Consider the following 18,707-nt stretch of genomic DNA (forward strand, 5'->3'; position numbering starts at 1 on the left):
ACTGGAAGCTGATTAAAAGCAGAGAGCAGTAACAGATGGGCAGTTGTTGTGACAGAGGGAAGTAGACTATGGTGTCTCCCAAGGATCTTATACTGGGACCACTGGTCATATATTATCTGGACTGACTAAGGAACAGTGAGACACTGAGGTCATTGACAATATGGATTTTTTTTTTTCTTTTTAAAAACAACTATTAAAAATAAGAGGACAATACTGAGTTCTAGATGGCTCTTCCCACAGTGGGAAGATGTGTGTATGTATATATGTATGTATGTATATAAATAATATGTACATCAGTATCAGGAAGTATGTGAATGACATGTACTTCAGTACAAAAAGGTGTAAGGGGTGTCTGGTGGTAAAAAAAAAAAGGATAAAGAGACAGAGAGTTGAACTTGACATTATAGTTAAATCAATGAGTTAATTGTTAATTTTTAACAATGACTTGTTTAAAAAAGACAAATTTCAGGCTGGGCATCAGACAGAAAATGAAGCAGAGATAAAAAGCCCAATTTCATCAAATCTATATTGTAGTGTGACTTTGAATACCATGCGCAATTCCTGTCACCACACTTCGAAACTGGTTTGGAAGGACTTTTAGAAAAAGTGCAGGAAAAGATTGCCAAAGTGCCTAGGGCTCTCCTCTATCAAAAAAGGTTGCACTGTTTGAGACCTTTTAGCTTAACAGGGGAAATGAGTAAGAGGAGACATCATAGAAGTGTGTAAAATAAAGCACAATGCATTGGGAGCTTTTCTGCTTCTCACAACATATTAGAATTTGGAAGCATTCAACACAGCTCATTTCAGGATTGCTGAAATGAAGTCCGAGAGAGGTCTCCATGTTACATTTGTTTGTTTTTTAGCAGGAATGAAACAAAAAGTCCTATAGCATTTAAAGATTAAAGAATAGATTATGAAATAAGATTACCTGAATTAAAATCAACTGTGTGCACAGCTATAAATTACAACGTTATGTAGCTTATAGCTGTGCACACAGGCTATAAACTGCGTAACGATGGCCACTAAATTGGACAATTTGAAAAGAAGCGAAGGTTACGGTTATGAATGGTGGTTCTGCAAGTTGTGAATCCTTATGGTATGTTAACTTCCATCATCAGTGGAAGAGCTGCCTGATAAGGATTTACGGGCTGTGTTAATTGGACCCCTCATAAAAGAACTGCCCAGCATTGGTGATGATTGCTATAGCTCTTTCCTCCTAGCAGATCATAGGGCCATTGTTACCTATAAAGTGGCCAAATTTTGTCTAGCAGCAAATATTATGCAACATGGCAGCAAATATTATGCAATATAGTTGGGTATTATTTAAAAAAACTTCCTTCCTTCCTTCCTTCCTTCCTTCCTTCCTTCCTTCCTTCCTTCCTTCCTTCCTTCCTTCCTTTCTCTTGTTCTTTTTAATCTTTTCTTATATAGATTATATTATGTTGCTTTTCAAATCTTCCTATAATATTGCATTTATGAGTTACAAGGGACCTTATGTCTATAAACCGGTCTAAGGCTGCAATAAAGTTACTTGCTTGCTTGCTTGAAGAGTGCCTTCCTTATCAGAAGAAAACATTATGCCTTGTATAACTGCTTTCAGTCTGCTTTGCACATCTGAATGATATGCTTTAATTTAATTCATAAGCATTTCCCCTGGCATGAATGGATACTAAGACAGAATATATTTATATGAAATTAGCATGGATACCGAGCCATTAACTGCTGTGATTGTATTCTACTATAAATATAACTACATAAATGTCTTGCTCAGACATCTATCCCATTTAGTTCAGTGCCCCTTTAATCTTGAAAATGGGAAATAGGATTGCTGCCTTTTGGCACAGGGAAAACAGTATTAAATAAACTCAGAATAGGATCCAGTCTCTTATTTATGGATCCCAGAAGTACATTTCAGTTGGGGACTTAAGTACCTTTCACATCCACTTAATGTTGTATCTGCTTCAAACACAATCATACATGCATACAGCTTCCCCCTCCCTGGAAAGATAGGCTATTCTACCCTGGAAGAAGAATCTTGGAGTACAAGGCTATTCACAGAGGTGAAATGACATGTTGCAATTCTGCTTTCAATAAGCACAAATGGCCAGGAACAGTGCAGATCAGGTGTTGGGTAGGCACCACTGAGTTCACTTAAACTGATACTTTATCTTGTTCCCACAGGTTAAACAATATGAATGAACATGGTGGACATTAACCACACATTTGTGACAGAGTTCATATTTCTGGGGTTCTCTAATCATCCCAGGATGCAGCTTATCCTTTTTGTGATGTTTCTAGGTTGCTATCTCCTGACAGTGCTTGGGAATGTCACCATCATCTCTGTTGTCAGAAGTAATCCTCAGCTTCATACACCCATGTATTTTTTTCTTGTTAATCTTTCCTTCCTAGACATTTCTTACATCTCCACCAATGTCCCCCAGATGCTGATGAACCTTGTGACCAAATGGAAAACTATCTCATTTTGGGGCTGTGTGATCCAAATGTATTTTTCTTTAGCATTTGGCATGACCGAATGCTTTCTGCTTGGGGTCATGGCTTATGACCGCTATGTGGCCATTTGCCAGCCTTTGCATTATGCAGCCATTATGAGCTGGAAGCTCTGTACCCAGCTGGCTGTCTTTTGTTGGAGTAGCAGCTTAATGAGCTCCATGGTCATTAATATTTTCACCTTTCAGTTGCCTTTTTGTGGTCCCAATATCTTGAACCATTATTTTTGTGAGGTGCCTGCTGTGCTGTCTTTGGCTTGCACTGACACTTCCCTTGCTGAAATGGCTGTGTTCATTTTCAGCATCATCATAGTCTTCATTCCCTTCTTGTTGATTATCATTTCTTATACCTACATTTTCCTAACTGTGCTACAGATACGAACTGCTCAAGGAAGGGCTAAGGCATTCTCAACCTGCGCATCCCACCTCATGGTTGTCATCATATTTTATGGGACCGCCATTTTCATGTATATGCGACCAAGGACCAAGTCTTCCCGAGGCAAGGACAAAGTAATTGCTCTGTTTTACACTATTGTTATGCCCATGCTCAACCCAATTATATACAGTCTGAGGAACAAGGATGTAAAGAATGTTCTGAGGAGGTTACTGGCAATAATAAAATGCTGAGCTCTTTCACTGGAAGGCTTTTTCGGTATTTGTTTTTTGACAACCAATCTGATAAATGCAAGAAGCAAATGAAAATGTTTTAGCAGCAGATGAGTCTATGTGATCATGTAGTTGGGGATTGTTCTCCTCCTTTTAGGGAACGGGATATAATCTCCATAAGAGAAGAGAGGAACACAATTCCAAAAGCCAGAAAAGAGGGACCAATTTTGAATATATCCTATGAATTCAAATACTGCATTTATCCAAAAGGAATATAATTCTGAATTTAGGATGACACTCCCTAAAAGGAAGAAGTAGAAAAACAGGATGAAAATGTGTTGAGGAGAAGGAATAATTGGACAGAGAAGGAAAGAAGAGAGAGAGAGAAGTCCTGTTTACATATTCTAAATAGGTTCAATTCACTAAGCAGCATTTTTTCCTAGACAAAACTAATCTCCTGGGTAAATTTCAGAGGATCTGATACTTCTCATTAGGGATGCTAGCACCCATTTACAGGGCCTGGACATTCCTTTGTTTCCAACGGCTTCCGTTCTTATTTATTTATTTATTTGTTACATTTCTTTACCATCCAATTCTTGTATACAACGACTCTGGGCGGTTTACAGATGATAAAAATAACATAACATGGAAGAAGGTGGAAAGTTGTGTTTTTTAACAGTGCTTACAAAAGCTTTTGGTGAACAACCCTGGAGGAGGTGAGCAGTGTATCTTGCCATGAAGCTCACTAAAGCTTCAGTTGATTGGTACCACAGGAGGCAAGTGGCATCTCTTGCATCAGAGCTCATCAAAACTTTGGATGGGTGGTGTTGAAGAAGGCAAACAAGAAGTCCTCCATCAGCGCTCTCCAAAAGTTGGGGTGAGCATGTTGGAGGAAACAAAATGCATGTCCTCCCATAGTGCTCACCAAATCTTTGGGCAAGTAATGCTGGCTGAGCACTGCATTCTCCAGCCATGCTCACCAAAGCTTTGTGAGGCAGAGCAAAGTGAAACAACATGATCACTTTACACTCAGAAGTGAGAAAACCTCACTGTTTCATGTAGCAATTTCAAGGGAGCACTTTGCTCAAACCTTCATCAAAGTGAAGCTCCCCTTCAAAGATTTGTACATAATGTATACTTAGAGAACAATTAATTATGTTTTTCAAGAACAAAAACTTCAAATCTAAATAATCCAGTATTAATTTTCCCCAATAGTCTTCCTATATATTCTGAAACAAAGTATAAATGATATTAAAGAAATTCAGTTCAAGCTTTCAAATAAGGGGGAAAAAAACCCTCCACTGTCGCATTCTTTAGTTCTCCTACCTTTGTACTGGAAAAAGACCCATCTGCTATTAACTACATAATAGAATATTTTAGCTGAAATCTTGAGGTTGATTTATAGATGTGGGTAAAAATAACCAATTTCATTTATTAAACAGTTTGATTTTTTCTGCATGGCACACTGAGATTAGTCTTCATCTCTTTGAAACCAGCCAACTGCAGCTGCCTACATCACCATCTTCCATAAGCCTTCCTCAGCAACACCAGCTCGTTAATATTCAAACACCGTACTTGTCTCTTTAAGCTCTGATGCTATATGCATATACCTGGGAATAAGCCACATAAAACTCAATAGAAATTGTGTCTAAATAAGCAGCTCTTTGCTGCTATAAAACACAGTTTGGTAGAACTGGAAATTACCAAAAGAGTTCTAAAAAGTCTGAGCATCTTTCTAAATTCTTTTTTGATATATCAAAGCCTTTTTATTTAATGGCTGTTGCAGGCCAATGACTATTGCTGTAAAATCACCACAGGGAAAACTGAAGCAGCTGTCAAGGATCTGGGTAAGCCAAATCTTTAGATGATCACCCCTACAGTGTGGGGGAGGAAGCTGGATTCAGCATCTCCTCTATGTGGTTGGTCCTGACTATCGGATACCCTTGTATATCACTTTCAGGATATTGATGGTGCCCTCCCTGTATCATCCCAACATTACCATACACTCACTGCAGATGGTCAAGATTAAGTGGGCACAGCTTACTTCTCCCTCACCACACGTGGGTAGGGTGAGAATGAAGGGATACCTGCTGTGTATCCCCACCACCTGCAGGGTTGCAGGACCAAGAAACAGGTGGGAACTGCTTCACATTGAAATGTTGGACCTGATTCACACATTAGGTGATGTGAGTGTGGCCATGACAGACATATTACAGAACTGGTAGACAAATCAACCATAATTTCATGAGCGTGGATGGCGCTGCTCACAAGAAAAAGACGTTCAATCACACTGTTAGTCAGAAGCGTTCTTCATAGATTGAATCTGCTTGTTTGAGATGGCCATGATCTGGAAGTGGTCACCAGCACTCCTACAACTGGTTAAGTTTACAGATAATTTCCAACTGAGTATGAAGGGGAGATGGGTGCTAAGCAAGTCCCAGATCAGACTGAACTTAATGACCCCCATTCCCCCAGATTTGCTAGAAATATGACTTCAGTAGCATTGATGGCTGAGGAATATTTTGTAAATATGAGAAGATATGCAGTAATTAATCACCGCATTACGTACAAGTTCATGGACATGAAAAGGGTGCTATAAATAAGATATACCCTGGCTATTCTGATTTTCTTTCTAGATTATTTTACCTCCCTTTTGTCACAAATGTGACAAAAGTGAAGTAAATTTATAAAGAATATATAAAGAGAATGTGTGTGAGAGAGGGAGAGAGGGAGTGTGTACCAAAAGTAAGGATCCATAGGCCAATAGATATTCTAAAGGACACCATCATTTAGAATTTACGAACATCAGAGAAAATGTTACTGTACTTAAGAATGTTCAAAGGTCTTGCATCAAATGAGTAAGGAAGTGTTTAGGAGAAAAATGGCAACCAATGTAATTTAATGTAATTTATATAATAAATTGTCTATGGGACCTGACTTCTGGTACACTCCCTGTGTGTGTGTATGTGTGAGTGTGAGTGTGAGTGTGTGTATGATGAACAGAATAGATAAAATTACAACTGGAAAGAAATTTATAAAGCTACAAATGGAAAGAAATAGCTAATAGAGAACTCTCTGGGGAATGGGTCTTCAAATCTATTCTTTGATCAAGACAAAGAAGTTATTTGTTATTCATCTGTCTATTCATATAATAGCTAACTTTTAATTACAGCATGGCATTGAAGTTTTCTCTAATTAAAGAGGTCCCTTGGATGGTATCCTTGAGAGACAATATGATCTTCTAAATAAATATCCCCCAGCATTTTCCAATCAGCATTTTTAATGTAATTGTGTCCATGAAGAATTTTTTCTCCTGAACTTCATTTGATAAATTAGTTCTGGGATTCAGGAAGCATGAGAATTTGATGTTCTGAATGTATATACTTCCAAAATCAATAGGCTATATTGCTGAAATGTATCAGAAGTACCATCAAAAGTAAAAAAAAACAAATGGATTTTTGTTGAAGAGATTGGTCTCCAGATAGATTCAACTTGATTCTAAGCAGGGAAGAAAGAAGGAGAAGCATTCAATTTTCACTCTTCAGTATATGAATACTGGTTTGTAAGAGAAGTGAATGTTAAAGGTAATGAATTAACAAATAAAATTAAAGAAAGAAAGTAGGTATTTTATGATTTTATGTGTCTGTGAAACTAAGAGAAAGAGAAAGGATGTGATGTATCTGAAGGAAGTCTTACGTTGTGGAGTAAAGTTGCAGTTCACATGAATAGAAGTGAAATTATGGGTTTAAGTATGAATGAAAGGACTAAGATTTATGTCAGACTATATGAATTTGTGTCATCTACTGTAGGTTTCTATGAGTGTGTCAGAATATAGAAATCCACAGGTTGGTGCCAATTACCCATTTTATGCCAGTAAATGGTGATAATGGAAAAACCAAAGAAGAGATATGAGGAAGCTGTATAATCTTCTTAATAAATGCAGTCCAGGGAAAATTTATTCTGCTAGGTGACATGAATGGATGTACAGGAATAAAATAAGAGACTAAAGGAAAAGTGGGCCATCTGAGTCCCAAGAACAAATAAGAATGTTGACCGATAAATACCAGCTTTGAAAAAAGACTGTGTTTTCAAATATATGATTTAAGCATAGATCTATTGATATATACACACAGGAAAAAAATGAAAGTAAATGTAACAGCATAATTGATTTGATTGTTTATGAAGAAAACTTGAGAGAAACAGTGAAGGATATTAGGGTGATGAGAAGTTCTGACTGTAGGACAAGGCATTTTTTGGAAATGTCACAGGACCTTAGGTAAAAATGGAGATGGAAGGAAAGGGGAAAAGTAGAAGAAATGAGAGTAATAGTAGAATGACTGCAGAAAGAGAAATACAGTTCCATATGATAAGTATCAGAAAACAGAGCAATCTTGCAAAAGAAAGAACGGAAACTGAGGAAGAAGTATATGGACCTGGTCAGAACAGAGTGAAAAGAAGTAAGGCACAGAGTGCTAAAGAAGTGGGGGACGGGGGATGAAAAGTTTGCTTAGTGGGATGGGATGAAAAAGGCTGTGTATGAGAAAAATCCACAGGAGAGAACACTTGCTGCAAGAAATGGGCATAAAAGAAAAGAATTGTATAATGCCTATTTATAAAAAAAAGATAATTGCAAAGAATGTATTCAAAGAGAGCAAGGAATAGTTAAGATCAAAAGACAGAGAAAATGCAGAATTATTTTGATATTTTTTTAAAAAATACATATTTTTGATGTGGGTGAAGAAGGCTAAACAAGGACTCTGCAGCAGAACCAAAAGAATTTAAAATAAAAGTCTTACAATGATTTTCGGTGAAACAGAATGAGCACTTTAGACATTGGAATAGGAATGATAGTAATATGCTAGAGTGGGACTGAAGCACTTTATATAAAAATTACTGTCTGGGAACTATAGATGAAAAAGAAGTCATAAATGCTGTGAGAGTGTTAAACAGTGGAAAGAGTGCAGGCAGAGATGGTATGATTCAAGAAATGTCCAATTATGGATATGGTTTATGAATAGAGTGGCTGAGTGATTTCCTTATTGTGTATGTGAAGACTGCATCTGTCCTGGATAGCTGGAAGAATGCTATCATTGCTCTCCTATACAAAGAGCAAAGCTGCACAAGTGAAAGCAAAAACTACTGGGGAATTAGTCTGTTAAGTGAACTTGGGAAGGTATTTTTCAGAGTTCTGATTGCATGGGTACAAAAGGTGACAATAAGCACATTTGGGAAGAGCAGGGCAGTTTTATGCTAGACAAAGAGTGTGCAATCTAGAGTTTCACTCTTCTGCAAGTCACTGAGAAGTTTATGAATGTAAGAAAGGAAGCGTAATGTAAGTTTCTTGATTTAGGGAAACCATAGGATAAAGTGAACAGACCTCAACTATGAAATGTTTTGAGTTAATATGGAAAAGTGATTGCTGAATACAATAAGGGCAGTATATGATGGATGTGAAGCGTGCATGAGAAGTAATGGAATGTTTAGCAAATTGTTCAACACTAAGCAGAGAGTAGACAGCCAGTTTGGGGTAGTGTTAGGGCACCAGGCTAGAAACTAGGTGACCGTGAGTTCTAGTCCCACCTTAGGGAACAAAGCCAGTTCCTCTCTCTCAGCCATAGGAAGGAAGCAATGGCAAACCACTTCTGAAAATCTTGCCAAGTAAGTTGCAGGGACTTGTTCAGGTAGTCACTAGGAGTCAAAACTACTTGAAGGTGCACACACACACACACACACACACAGCCAAAAGTAAGACAAGGATTCTTTTTTTATGTCCCCTGGATTGTTTAACTAATCAATAGATAGATATACAGGTGATGTTAGAGGTTTTAGTTGGGGATATGAATGTGTATGTAGTTTTCTATGCATATGTTATTGATTGAGAACCCCAATGATTTGCAGCAAATGTCATATTGATGGTATGATATAACAAAGAGTATGGATATTAAAACTAATGTATCGAAGTCTGAGGTCTGCCTGGGCCATAAAACATAAAGCAATCAAAGACTAAAGATTTTTTCTTGATGTCTGATACAAAAGCTAGGGGCTGTTTATAATATTGATGTGGTTGATCAGGACAGCAGTGATTTAATAGCACTATAACAAATGGTCAGACATTTTGGTTTTGTATGTAAATAATAAATTTAAGTCATCTCAAAAAAGGATTTAAAAAGGGATAGTTGCTTGACTTTTCCAAATTCCTCCAACACCAGAGTCAGATTCTTTAAAAATACATATTTTTAAAAAAATTAAGGATAGGATAAAGTGAACAGACCTCAGCTATCAGCCATCACACTCTGGTTTTGGAGGAACTGTCTCCTGTATACTTTTCGGACCAGTGTTTTCTTTCTAGACAAGATCATGTATCAGGAAAGATTGACATGCAGAAGGAGATCAGAATGAGGCCAACTGAACTCTACAAAGGAGATTGCTTGCACTCCAGCTTTGTCTCATCCAGCCCTGTGTCTGGGCAGTTTGGAAGCTAAAGGTTGAGCTGGTCCCTAGAAGCCAGAAGAGTCACCTGTTTGGCTGTATCAGCTTCTACTGCTTAGTTTGGAGTAAAGGTAAAAAAAAGCTTTCTAAATTAATTAATTCAAGCTATGGAGGTACCATAACTACTAATACTGTAGTTGTTTTTTTTAAATCTATTCAATCATGTCTGATTCTCAGAGGCTGCCTGGACAAGTCCCTGCAGTTTTCCTGACAAGGTTTTTCAGAAGTGGTTTGCCCTTGTCTCCTTCCTAGGGCTGCGAGAGAGTGACTGGCCCAAGGTCACCCAGCTGACTTTGTCCCTAAGGAGGGACTAGAACTCACCATCCCCTGGTTTCTAGCCTGATGCCTTAACCACTACACCAAACTGGCTCTACTACAATTATAATATACTATATAATTATAATATCCTACAATTATAATATAACTACCATTATATTATCTACCTTTTTGACATAAAGTTCCATTCATATGGAGCAAGACAGACTCTTTGCTGTCTCTTGGAGTCCCCTCTGCTGGAGTTGGTGTGGGTTCAGCAACGCTTGGAGAATTCCTATAGCTTTGATAGGGGATTAAGCATATTTGCTTTATGGTAGAGTAGCATGCTCAGCTAAGCTGTATCGGCTAAAAGTTCTTGATTTCTTAAAAACAATTTCTTAAAAAGAAAAAATAACTTGAAATGTCCGAAGGCCAGGAATCCTTCTGAAGAGAAAAAAAATGTAGTCGTTGGTAATAAGAAAGTAACTTCTACTAAATAGAAACTGCAGTGTAACTGAAGTTTTCCATTTCCCTTATCCAAATAGTCACTGTATTGTTAGAACATAATCTAAGATAGGAATATCTGTTTCCAACGTCGTTGTGTGTTTTTAAGGAGAATGTTTAATTTCTGCAATTTACACGTTAAAGTATCTGAAGCATAGCACTTGGAGAATTTATGCTAACCTGGTATGAAATAACTGCAGCAAAATTTTTATATTTCTTTAGCAGTTGATCCTAGTATTTCATGGAAGAAGAAAATCACACTACAGTCACGAACTTTATCCTTTTGGGATTCACAGCCAACCAAAACCTACAACTGATTCTATTTGTCTTGTTTCTATTAATATATGTAGCCAGCCTCACAGGGAACATCACACTAATGGCACTTATCTGTGGCAGCCCCAACCTCCATACACCTATGTATTTTTTCATTGGAAACTTATCTTTCCTGGATCTCTGGTATTCCTCTGTCTATTCCCCTAAGATCTTGGTAAATAGCATCTCTGAAGACAAGAGCATTTCCTTTGGAGGTTGTGCTGCTCCGTTCTTCTTCTCTGCTGGCCTTGCCTACAGTGAGTGCTATCTTCTTGCAGCCATGGCCTATGACCGATACATGGCCATTACAAACCCACTGCTGTATGCCACTCATATGTCCAGAAAGCTATGCACAGAACTGGTAACCCTCTCATATCTCAGTGGTTTCATCAACGCTACAATAATAACCGTCAAAACCTTCACTCTGAGCTTCTGTGATGAAAACATAATTGATGACTTCTTCTGTGACCTACCTCCATTAGTCAAACTTTCCTGTAATGTGCCTGAGAGCTACCAGTCAGTGCTGCACTTCATTCTTGTCTCTAATGTAATTGTACCCCTGGCGCTTATTCTTGCCTCCTATGTCCTCATCCTGGCAGCCATCTTGAAGATACGTTCCACCAAAGGGAGACTGAAGGCCTTCTCAACATGTGCCTCTCACCTAACAGCTGTCACTTTGTACTATGGCTCAATCCTCTTCATCTACTCACGCCCAAGTTCCAGCTATGCTTTGGAGAGAGACAAAGTTGTGTCCGTCTTCTATACAGTTGTGATCCCTATGATAAATCCTCTCATTTATAGTCTCAGGAACGAGGAGGTAAAGAAAGCTCTGAAGAAGAAAGCAATGAAATGGAAGACAGCCTAAGTGAATATGAATGAATGCGTGGGTTTGTACTTTATTATCCTGAAAATATTAATATGGCTTAGATCTGCATTTACATACAGATTTATTCCCAGAACATCCTTTGCAAAATGTGTCTGTAGGGACCATTCCTTCTACATTAATTGCTTTGCTTTTGCTTTTTTTCTTTCTTTGTGTTTGTTTTCAGGCAAGCTGTTCTCACAGAGAACATCCTACACATTTCTTTCTTATCCTTTATCTAGCCTGGATAGTCCTAAACATTATTGAGAGAGCTCTGGCTTATCTAAAGTCTAACTGGATAATCCATGTATGGCAGAAGTAGAAGAATTGTTTACATCTCCTACCCACTGCAACCCCAGCCATTTTTCAGCACCAGTGTTGACAACATGCTACTTCAACAGTAAATTATGTGGCCAGGAACACACTGGATTTACATCTTCTCCTGCCTCACGTTTCTGCCCCATTCCCAGCTTGCCTCTTTTTATTATCTTCTGAGAAGGGAAGAAACAGACTCAGAAGCTCTTAGGAGAGAGTCTCTAATTCCCCTGACCATCACTCTCTTTTCAAAATCAGGAGGAGAAATACACGCACACACTTATTCCTGTGATCCTTTTCCTTTCTCCAGCTGTACAATTCAGTGACCTTTGTAATTCAGTTTTGGGGATCCAAGAAACACAAGATGTTTGTATGCTTGCAATTATAACAATTTCAAAATGAAGGCTACATTAAATGAATTTTGAATAGCCTAAGTTAAAAAGCAGGCATCTTATCTCCTCACAATTACAAATTCAAAATTTTAGCTAGACCTGTTATATGGGCTGCAAAAGTCTGGATGATGATTAAATGGCAGCAAAGAGATAGAGAAAACTCTAACTCTATGCTGCCATCGAATGGTATAATGGATAGGGAGACATGAAGGAGTTAGAAGAAAACTTAAATCTGAACTGTCAATCAAGTCTGAACCTGTCAGTCTAGGGCAGACACATTGGAGTCCAAGAAAACAAAATAATGAAGAACCAATCAGGAGAACTGGGGTGGGAGTGGGGCGTTAGGCTTTAAAAACTCAATTTTGATTTTGTTGTTTTTATCTGGGAGGGGAGGGGAGGAGAGGGCATCTCTTCCCAGAAAGGCTTCAGACAAGTAAGGAACAGGACCCATCCTGTGGGAGGAGAATCAGTAGCAATCTAGGAAATGGTGGAGGTAGAAGTGGAATTGGACTTAATTTATAGGTTGGTCTGTACCACTGAATAATTCATTCTGTCTTGTTCTTCCTGTATAGTGTATGGATGTGGATGTGGATTCTTGGCTGGAAAAATAGCTGTTGAGTTAAAGCCTATGGAAGTCATGCCAAGTTCTTCTCTCCCTTTCTCTTACTGTTTTTCACTTCCCCAAAACCAATTCTTATCTTGATATACATAGTAAAAGACTTGCACTTTTTTTCTTAAATCAACACTCTCGTTCCAACAGTCATATCCTGTCTGTTCTGCTAAGCTATAAAAAAAGGGAAGGGGTGGGGGAGTCCTGGAAGGAAGTTTTCCACTTTTTTTTTTAGCCGAACAGAAGTGCAGAGACCGACTCACCATGGAATGAAGTAGATGATAGTAGTACCTTTCAAGTTGGATTTCCCAAAGAGTGTGAGGGTGTGCAGAAGAAATTGGGGATGAAGGGCTCAACCCCCCTCTCTTGAGATAGACAGAGTGGTTGATCCTGTTTGGTATATTGTTTTCTGCTACAGATTAAGGTTACTATGGTAACTAATCATTTTGGCCAGGTGAAGAGTTTGAATTTAATTGTCCTCTTTTCAGGTGTTAATAGCCTGAAGCAAGGGCAGTTAGCTTGGTTTTCAGTTTTCCTTCTCTTTAGGCATGTAGAGAGTATGCAGCTGAGGGAGATCTCTCTCCTCTCTGAGAGCCTGTGAGAATGCAGAAGCCTGTAAATATGTTTTTGTACTTTCTGTAAATAAATTTATTTTTATAGAAATGCCTGGTGTGTGACTTTTCTGATCTCTCCTGGGCCAAAGGCTTTCTAGCACTCTGCCAACAGGTTATGGGCCCAGTAAACCCAGTAAAAACCCAGAGAGAATAGAGAGATCAGCTCCACACCTCATGCACAATTTAAAGGCAGGTAGCAAAGACCTGTGAAGATTTTCTTTGGAGCCACCTGGAGATTTTCCAGCAACTGCCAGTCTACAGGACAAAGAAGCCAGCTGAGATGACTTGCAAAAGAAGGAAGAAGCCATGGCTACCTCCCAGCCCTCAGCAATGCCTCTGGAGCGCCTATCAGAGACCAACTATTTGAATTGGGCCCTGAAGATGGAGATGTATCTTCGCAGAGAGAATCTTTGGCTGCCAATTGGTGAGCAAACCCCCCAAAATCCCAGTGCTGAATGGCTGAGACAGGATGAGCGGGCTAGAGCCACCATTATCCTGGGAGTTGAGGACAATCAGCTAGTCCACGTGCGAGGTATGCAGTCTGCAAAGCAACTTTGGGACACTTTGAGAGACTTGTATATAAAGGCAACAGCAGGGAGTAAAGTTACCCTGACAAAAAAGCTGTACAAAGCCTACCTAGCAGAGGGGGATAGCCTTCCTGAGCACCTGCATAATATTCAGCAGCTGTTTGTTGAGTTGCAGGAGAGAGGAATGGAATTTACACCTCTCACAAAATCCTATATCTTCCTGTCCTCACTAAATGAAATGTGGGACACACTGATTTGTACCCTGGAGGCTATGCCTGAAGCAGACCTCACCCCATTGTATGTTACACAGCTCTTACTCGCTGAATGGGAGAAGAGAGGAAAGATCCCCACCCCCGTCCCTTTTGGAAAGCCGCAGTACCAGAAAACGAGGGAAAAGAAGCTGAGGCAACAGCACTAGCCAGCCAGTGATGCTTCACGTGTGGTTCAGCTGGACATTTGCAGAAAGACTGTGCCTTGAGACCCAAGAGTAGAAAGACAGAGAAGAAGAACACAAGGGCAACACAGAAGAAGGCTCTTCAGACAACCCAAATTGCACAGGTTGCTGAGAAGGGTAATTCTGATGTATGGGTGTTAGATTCTGGGGGCAATTGTCATTTATGTAATTGTAAAAGCTCTTTTGTGTCACTGTCTAAAACTGAAAGACAAAGTCTATCTTTGGCTGATGAGTCTGTAACCAAAATTATGGGACAAGGTGACTTGTATTTATCCTGCTTGGGAGAAACTGTAAAAGGTGGTTTGTATGTGCCAAATTTACAATCAAACCTTTTATCTGTGGCACAATTGGTTGCAACAGGGTATATCATAACATTTAAGAAAAATGGTTGTGAGATACGTAAAAATGGGAAATTGTGTGCTTCTGGTATGTTAAAAGACTCCTTGTACATTGTGCAAAATGCAAGGAAGCCAAGCTGCAAGGCTGCAGTTGGCAACACTCCATATCATGACCAATGTGTACACCTGATGCACAGGAGATTTGGTCATGCTAATTTCAAGTATATAGCACAAATGCCACAGCTGTGTGCTGACCTAAAGATAAAACCCTGTGATAAATACTTAGATTGTGTAGTTTGCAAAGAGTGCAAAACACTAAAAGCTCCTGTGAGTAAGCACAGTGACAGAGGTACAACTAGACCTTTGGAAATTGTACACTGACATTATTGGTCCTTTTGCTCCAAGTCTTGGACAAGAAAGGTATGCAATGACTATCACTGATGATTTCTTGATACACATTTATCTACATCTTAAAACATAAAGATGAGGCATTTGAGAAATTTAAAGGTTTTGTGACATGGGCAAATGGAAAATTCCCTAGGCCTGTATCTGCACTCCAATGTGATAGAGGAGGAGAATACCTTTCTCACAAATTCAAAAGTTTCCTAGCAGACAAGGGGATATAACAAATTCTTTCTAATCCTTACACCCCTCAGCAAAATGGTGTTGCTGAAAGAAAGGGCAGAACTTTGCAAAATGCGATGGAATGCATGCTTAAAGATTCACATTTATCTTTTAAGTATTGGGGAGAGGCAATACCTACTGCCTGTTATGTACAAAACAGACAGTATAACTCTGATTCAGGACACTCCATTCCATTTGTTTTATGGTGTGAAACCAAAGGTAAACCACCTTAGAGTGTTTGGTAGCACTGCATGCATTCATATTCCAAAACAACAGAGAAGGAAAGGAGGCCCCAGAACAAAGAAAGCCATCTTTGCTGGCTATGAACAAAGCCAGAGGAGCTACAGGTTCATAATGGGAGAGAAATTAATAATTAGCAAAAGCGCTGCTTTTGCTGAACAAAACTGGGGGAGATTAAATTCTAGCTCTCCAGTTGATCTGACCACCACAAGAGAACAGCAAGGACTTGCTGATAGTGATCTTTTGCCTGATGAGGACATTAAGCCAGAAAAGCAAACTGAGGATCTGTCTGATGAGACAGATGCTTCTCAGGAAAGTGATAGGAGTCAAAATTTAAGCCCTGTATTACCTTGCAGATCTTAGAGGAGTAATAAAGGTATTCCTCCATCACGTTTTCAGGCTGAAACAGTAAAGGCTTTTCACATATTCACAGAACCTGAGTCTTTAGAACAAGTGAATGTTTTACCACCTGAGATTGCACAAAACTGGCATTCTGCCATGCAATAGGAATTAGCATCCTTGAAAGAAAATAAAACCTAGAAACTGGTAAATCTACCTCCCAATGAACGCTGTCTGGGTTGTAGGTGGGTTTTCAAACTGAAAAGGGATGCTGATGGCAAAATCCAAAAATATAAAGCAAGGTTGTTTGCAAAAGGGTTCACTCAAAGGAAAGATTTAGACTTTGACAAGACTTTTGCACCAGTTACTAAAGGTGAATTAATTAGATTACTGTTAAAAATTGCTGCACTCAAAGGAATGTCAGTTCATCACTATGACATTCAAACTGCATTTCTCTATGGTGATTTAGACCACAAATTATACATGCAGCAACCCCCTGGCTATGAAAAAGAGGAGAATCTAGTCTGTGAACTGCAGAAGTCAATATATGGGTTAAAAGAGGCTGCTAGATCCTGGAACCAGAAATTATATGAAAAACTGCAGAATTTTGGTTTTGAAAAAGGAAAAGCAGATCCATGTGTATATATGAAGAAAGACAAACAAGGCTTTATGTATCTATGCATTTATGTTGATGATTTGCTGCTGTTCACACCAACAGAAAAACAAAGGCTTGATTTTGAAGCCTGCATGAAAAGCCATTTCACATTAAAAAGCCTTGGAACTGTAACAAATTACCTAGGCTTGGAAATACACAGGGAGAAGGATGGTAGCTTTCTGTTAAGCCAACATAGTAAAATTCAAAAGCTCCTAGAGGATTTTAATATGCAGGCTGTAAACCAGTCTCTACTCCGATGATAACAGATTTTCAGAAAGATATAGGAGAAACTCAACTGAGGCAGAGAAATGGAGATCTGCAATTGGAAGTTTACTGCACATTGCAAATCACTCTCGCCCAGATATCTCAGTTTCTGTGGCCATTTTAAGTAGACAGGTAGAGAAGCCTACATCTACTGGAAAAGCAGCATTGAAGAGGTTAATGAGGTATTTGCAAGGAACAAGAATTATTGCCTGAAGCCAAATGCCTCTGGAACAGAGAAATTGCAGGCTTTTGCCGATTCTGACTGGGGAGCAGATGTCAGTGACAGGAAATCCACTTCTGGGATTTTAATTCAATTTGCTGGGTCAAGCTTAGGCTGGCATTCTAGAAAGCAAACACTTGTTGCTCTTTCCACTGCAGAAGCAGAGTTTTATTCTCTAGCACAAACCTGTAACGAGGTTGTATGGTTTAAACAGTTGTTAAAAGACATAGCATGGAAGTGAACCAGCCTATAACTGTTTATGAGGATAATCAAGCTTGCATTGCAATGGCAAAATCTGAAGCCTGAAAGAATAGGACAAAACATGTAGATATTAGATATCGCTATATCAAAGACATGATAGCTAAAGGGGAAATAATGTTAAAATATTGTGAATCAAAAGACATGATTGCTGATATTTTAACCAAACCTCTTGCTGTACCAAGACACAAAGAGTTAACAAAGCAAATTGGTCTGCATCTCATTCTGTAGCATAAAAAGGGGAGTGTTTGGTATATTGTTTTCTGCTACAGATTAAGGTTACTATGGTAACTAATCATTTTGGCCAGGTGAAGAGTTTGAATTTAATTGTCCTCTTTTCAGGTGTTAATAGTCTTAAGCAAGGGCAGTTAGCTTGGTTTTCAGTTTTCCTTCTCTTTAGGCACGTAGAGAGTATGCAGCTGAGGGAGATCTCTCTCCTCTCTGAGAGCCTGTGAGAATGCAGAAGCCTGTAAATATGTTTTTGTACTTTCTGTAAATACATTTATTTTTATAGAAATGCCTGGTGTGTGACTTTTCTGATCTCTCCTGGGCCAAAGGCTTTCTAGCACTCTGCCAACAGAGCCTCCATGTCCCAGGTGTGCATGTGCAATAAGAGCAAGAAGGCTCTTATTACAAGTGGTCCTCCCAATTTTTGTAGCCCAGTTATGGTACCCTTAATTAATCCAACGCAGTAAATTGGTGAATTTAAAACGACTGTGTGGACACAATTCTTGCACCAAGCACAATGTCTTCTCCAACACCCCTTGCATTGCTGGCCAGTACTGTAGTGAGGCTTGGTGAGTATGAAGCTGGGAATGTGAATAAGTTAAGCAATTTTAATCAGTAAAGCTAATTGCTTCACAGAAAGTTTCCGTGTGCTGTTTTTTCTCAAGTTCTTCATTCCCACATAAATTCCAATATGTGACATCAGCACAGAAAGAGCTGAATCGAACACTTGGTTGCTCATTTCAATGGAAGTTTCAAGAACACTCCTTCCCCATTCTGCTTTCAAGGAAATTTGTGGCAAGATACTTCTGGAACATAGAAGCAACAGGGCAGCAGAATATGTTTTCCTGGTGATATCCAAGTCTTACAGAGATGGATATCTCTGTAGGCAGAGGCATATGTCTGTCTAGTCAGACCTGTGCAATGATAAGAGGATCTTGGAAAGGTGGATTTATGGATGTGGTTCCGGGCTTTGGTGCTTTAATTGTATTTCATTGTGTGACACACAGAGGGTGAGAAAGAAGGTTGTGATGAGACCTCCAGGGTCACTTGTTCTTTTTATTCATACACAGACTCAGAACACATAGAAACAAATA

The 18,707-nt window shown here is 39.0% G+C and overlaps 2 protein-coding genes across 2 annotated transcripts; both read left to right on the forward strand.

Moving 5' to 3' along the window:
- Window positions 1-2,201: 2,201 nt before the first annotated feature.
- On the forward strand, window positions 2,202-3,852 carry LOC134503200 (olfactory receptor 2G3-like). Its single transcript, XM_063311923.1, has 2 exons — window positions 2,202-3,098; window positions 3,793-3,852. Exons 1-2 carry the CDS (start codon window positions 2,202-2,204, stop codon window positions 3,850-3,852), a joined length of 957 nt encoding a protein of 318 aa, XP_063167993.1.
- Window positions 3,853-10,602: 6,750 nt separating this feature from the next.
- On the forward strand, window positions 10,603-11,538 carry LOC134503258 (olfactory receptor 9G19-like). Its single transcript, XM_063312048.1, has one exon. The coding sequence runs from the start codon at window positions 10,603-10,605 to the stop codon at window positions 11,536-11,538; it is 936 nt and encodes a 311-aa protein (XP_063168118.1).
- The last annotated feature ends 7,169 nt before the right edge of the window (window positions 11,539-18,707 follow it).

This window comes from Candoia aspera, chromosome 1 (assembly GCF_035149785.1).
Source record: "Candoia aspera isolate rCanAsp1 chromosome 1, rCanAsp1.hap2, whole genome shotgun sequence".
Taxonomy (NCBI): Eukaryota; Metazoa; Chordata; class Lepidosauria; order Squamata; family Boidae; genus Candoia; species Candoia aspera.

Coding starts and splice junctions, on each gene's coding strand:
- LOC134503200 (XM_063311923.1), top strand. CDS start 2,202: ATGGTGGACATTAACCACACATTTGTGACAGAGTTCATATTTCTGGGG. Junction 3,099..3,792: donor GGAACAAGGATGTAAAGAAT/GTTCTGAGGAGG, acceptor GTTTTTTAACAG/TGCTTACAAAAGCTTTTGGT.
- LOC134503258 (XM_063312048.1), top strand. CDS start 10,603: ATGGAAGAAGAAAATCACACTACAGTCACGAACTTTATCCTTTTGGGA.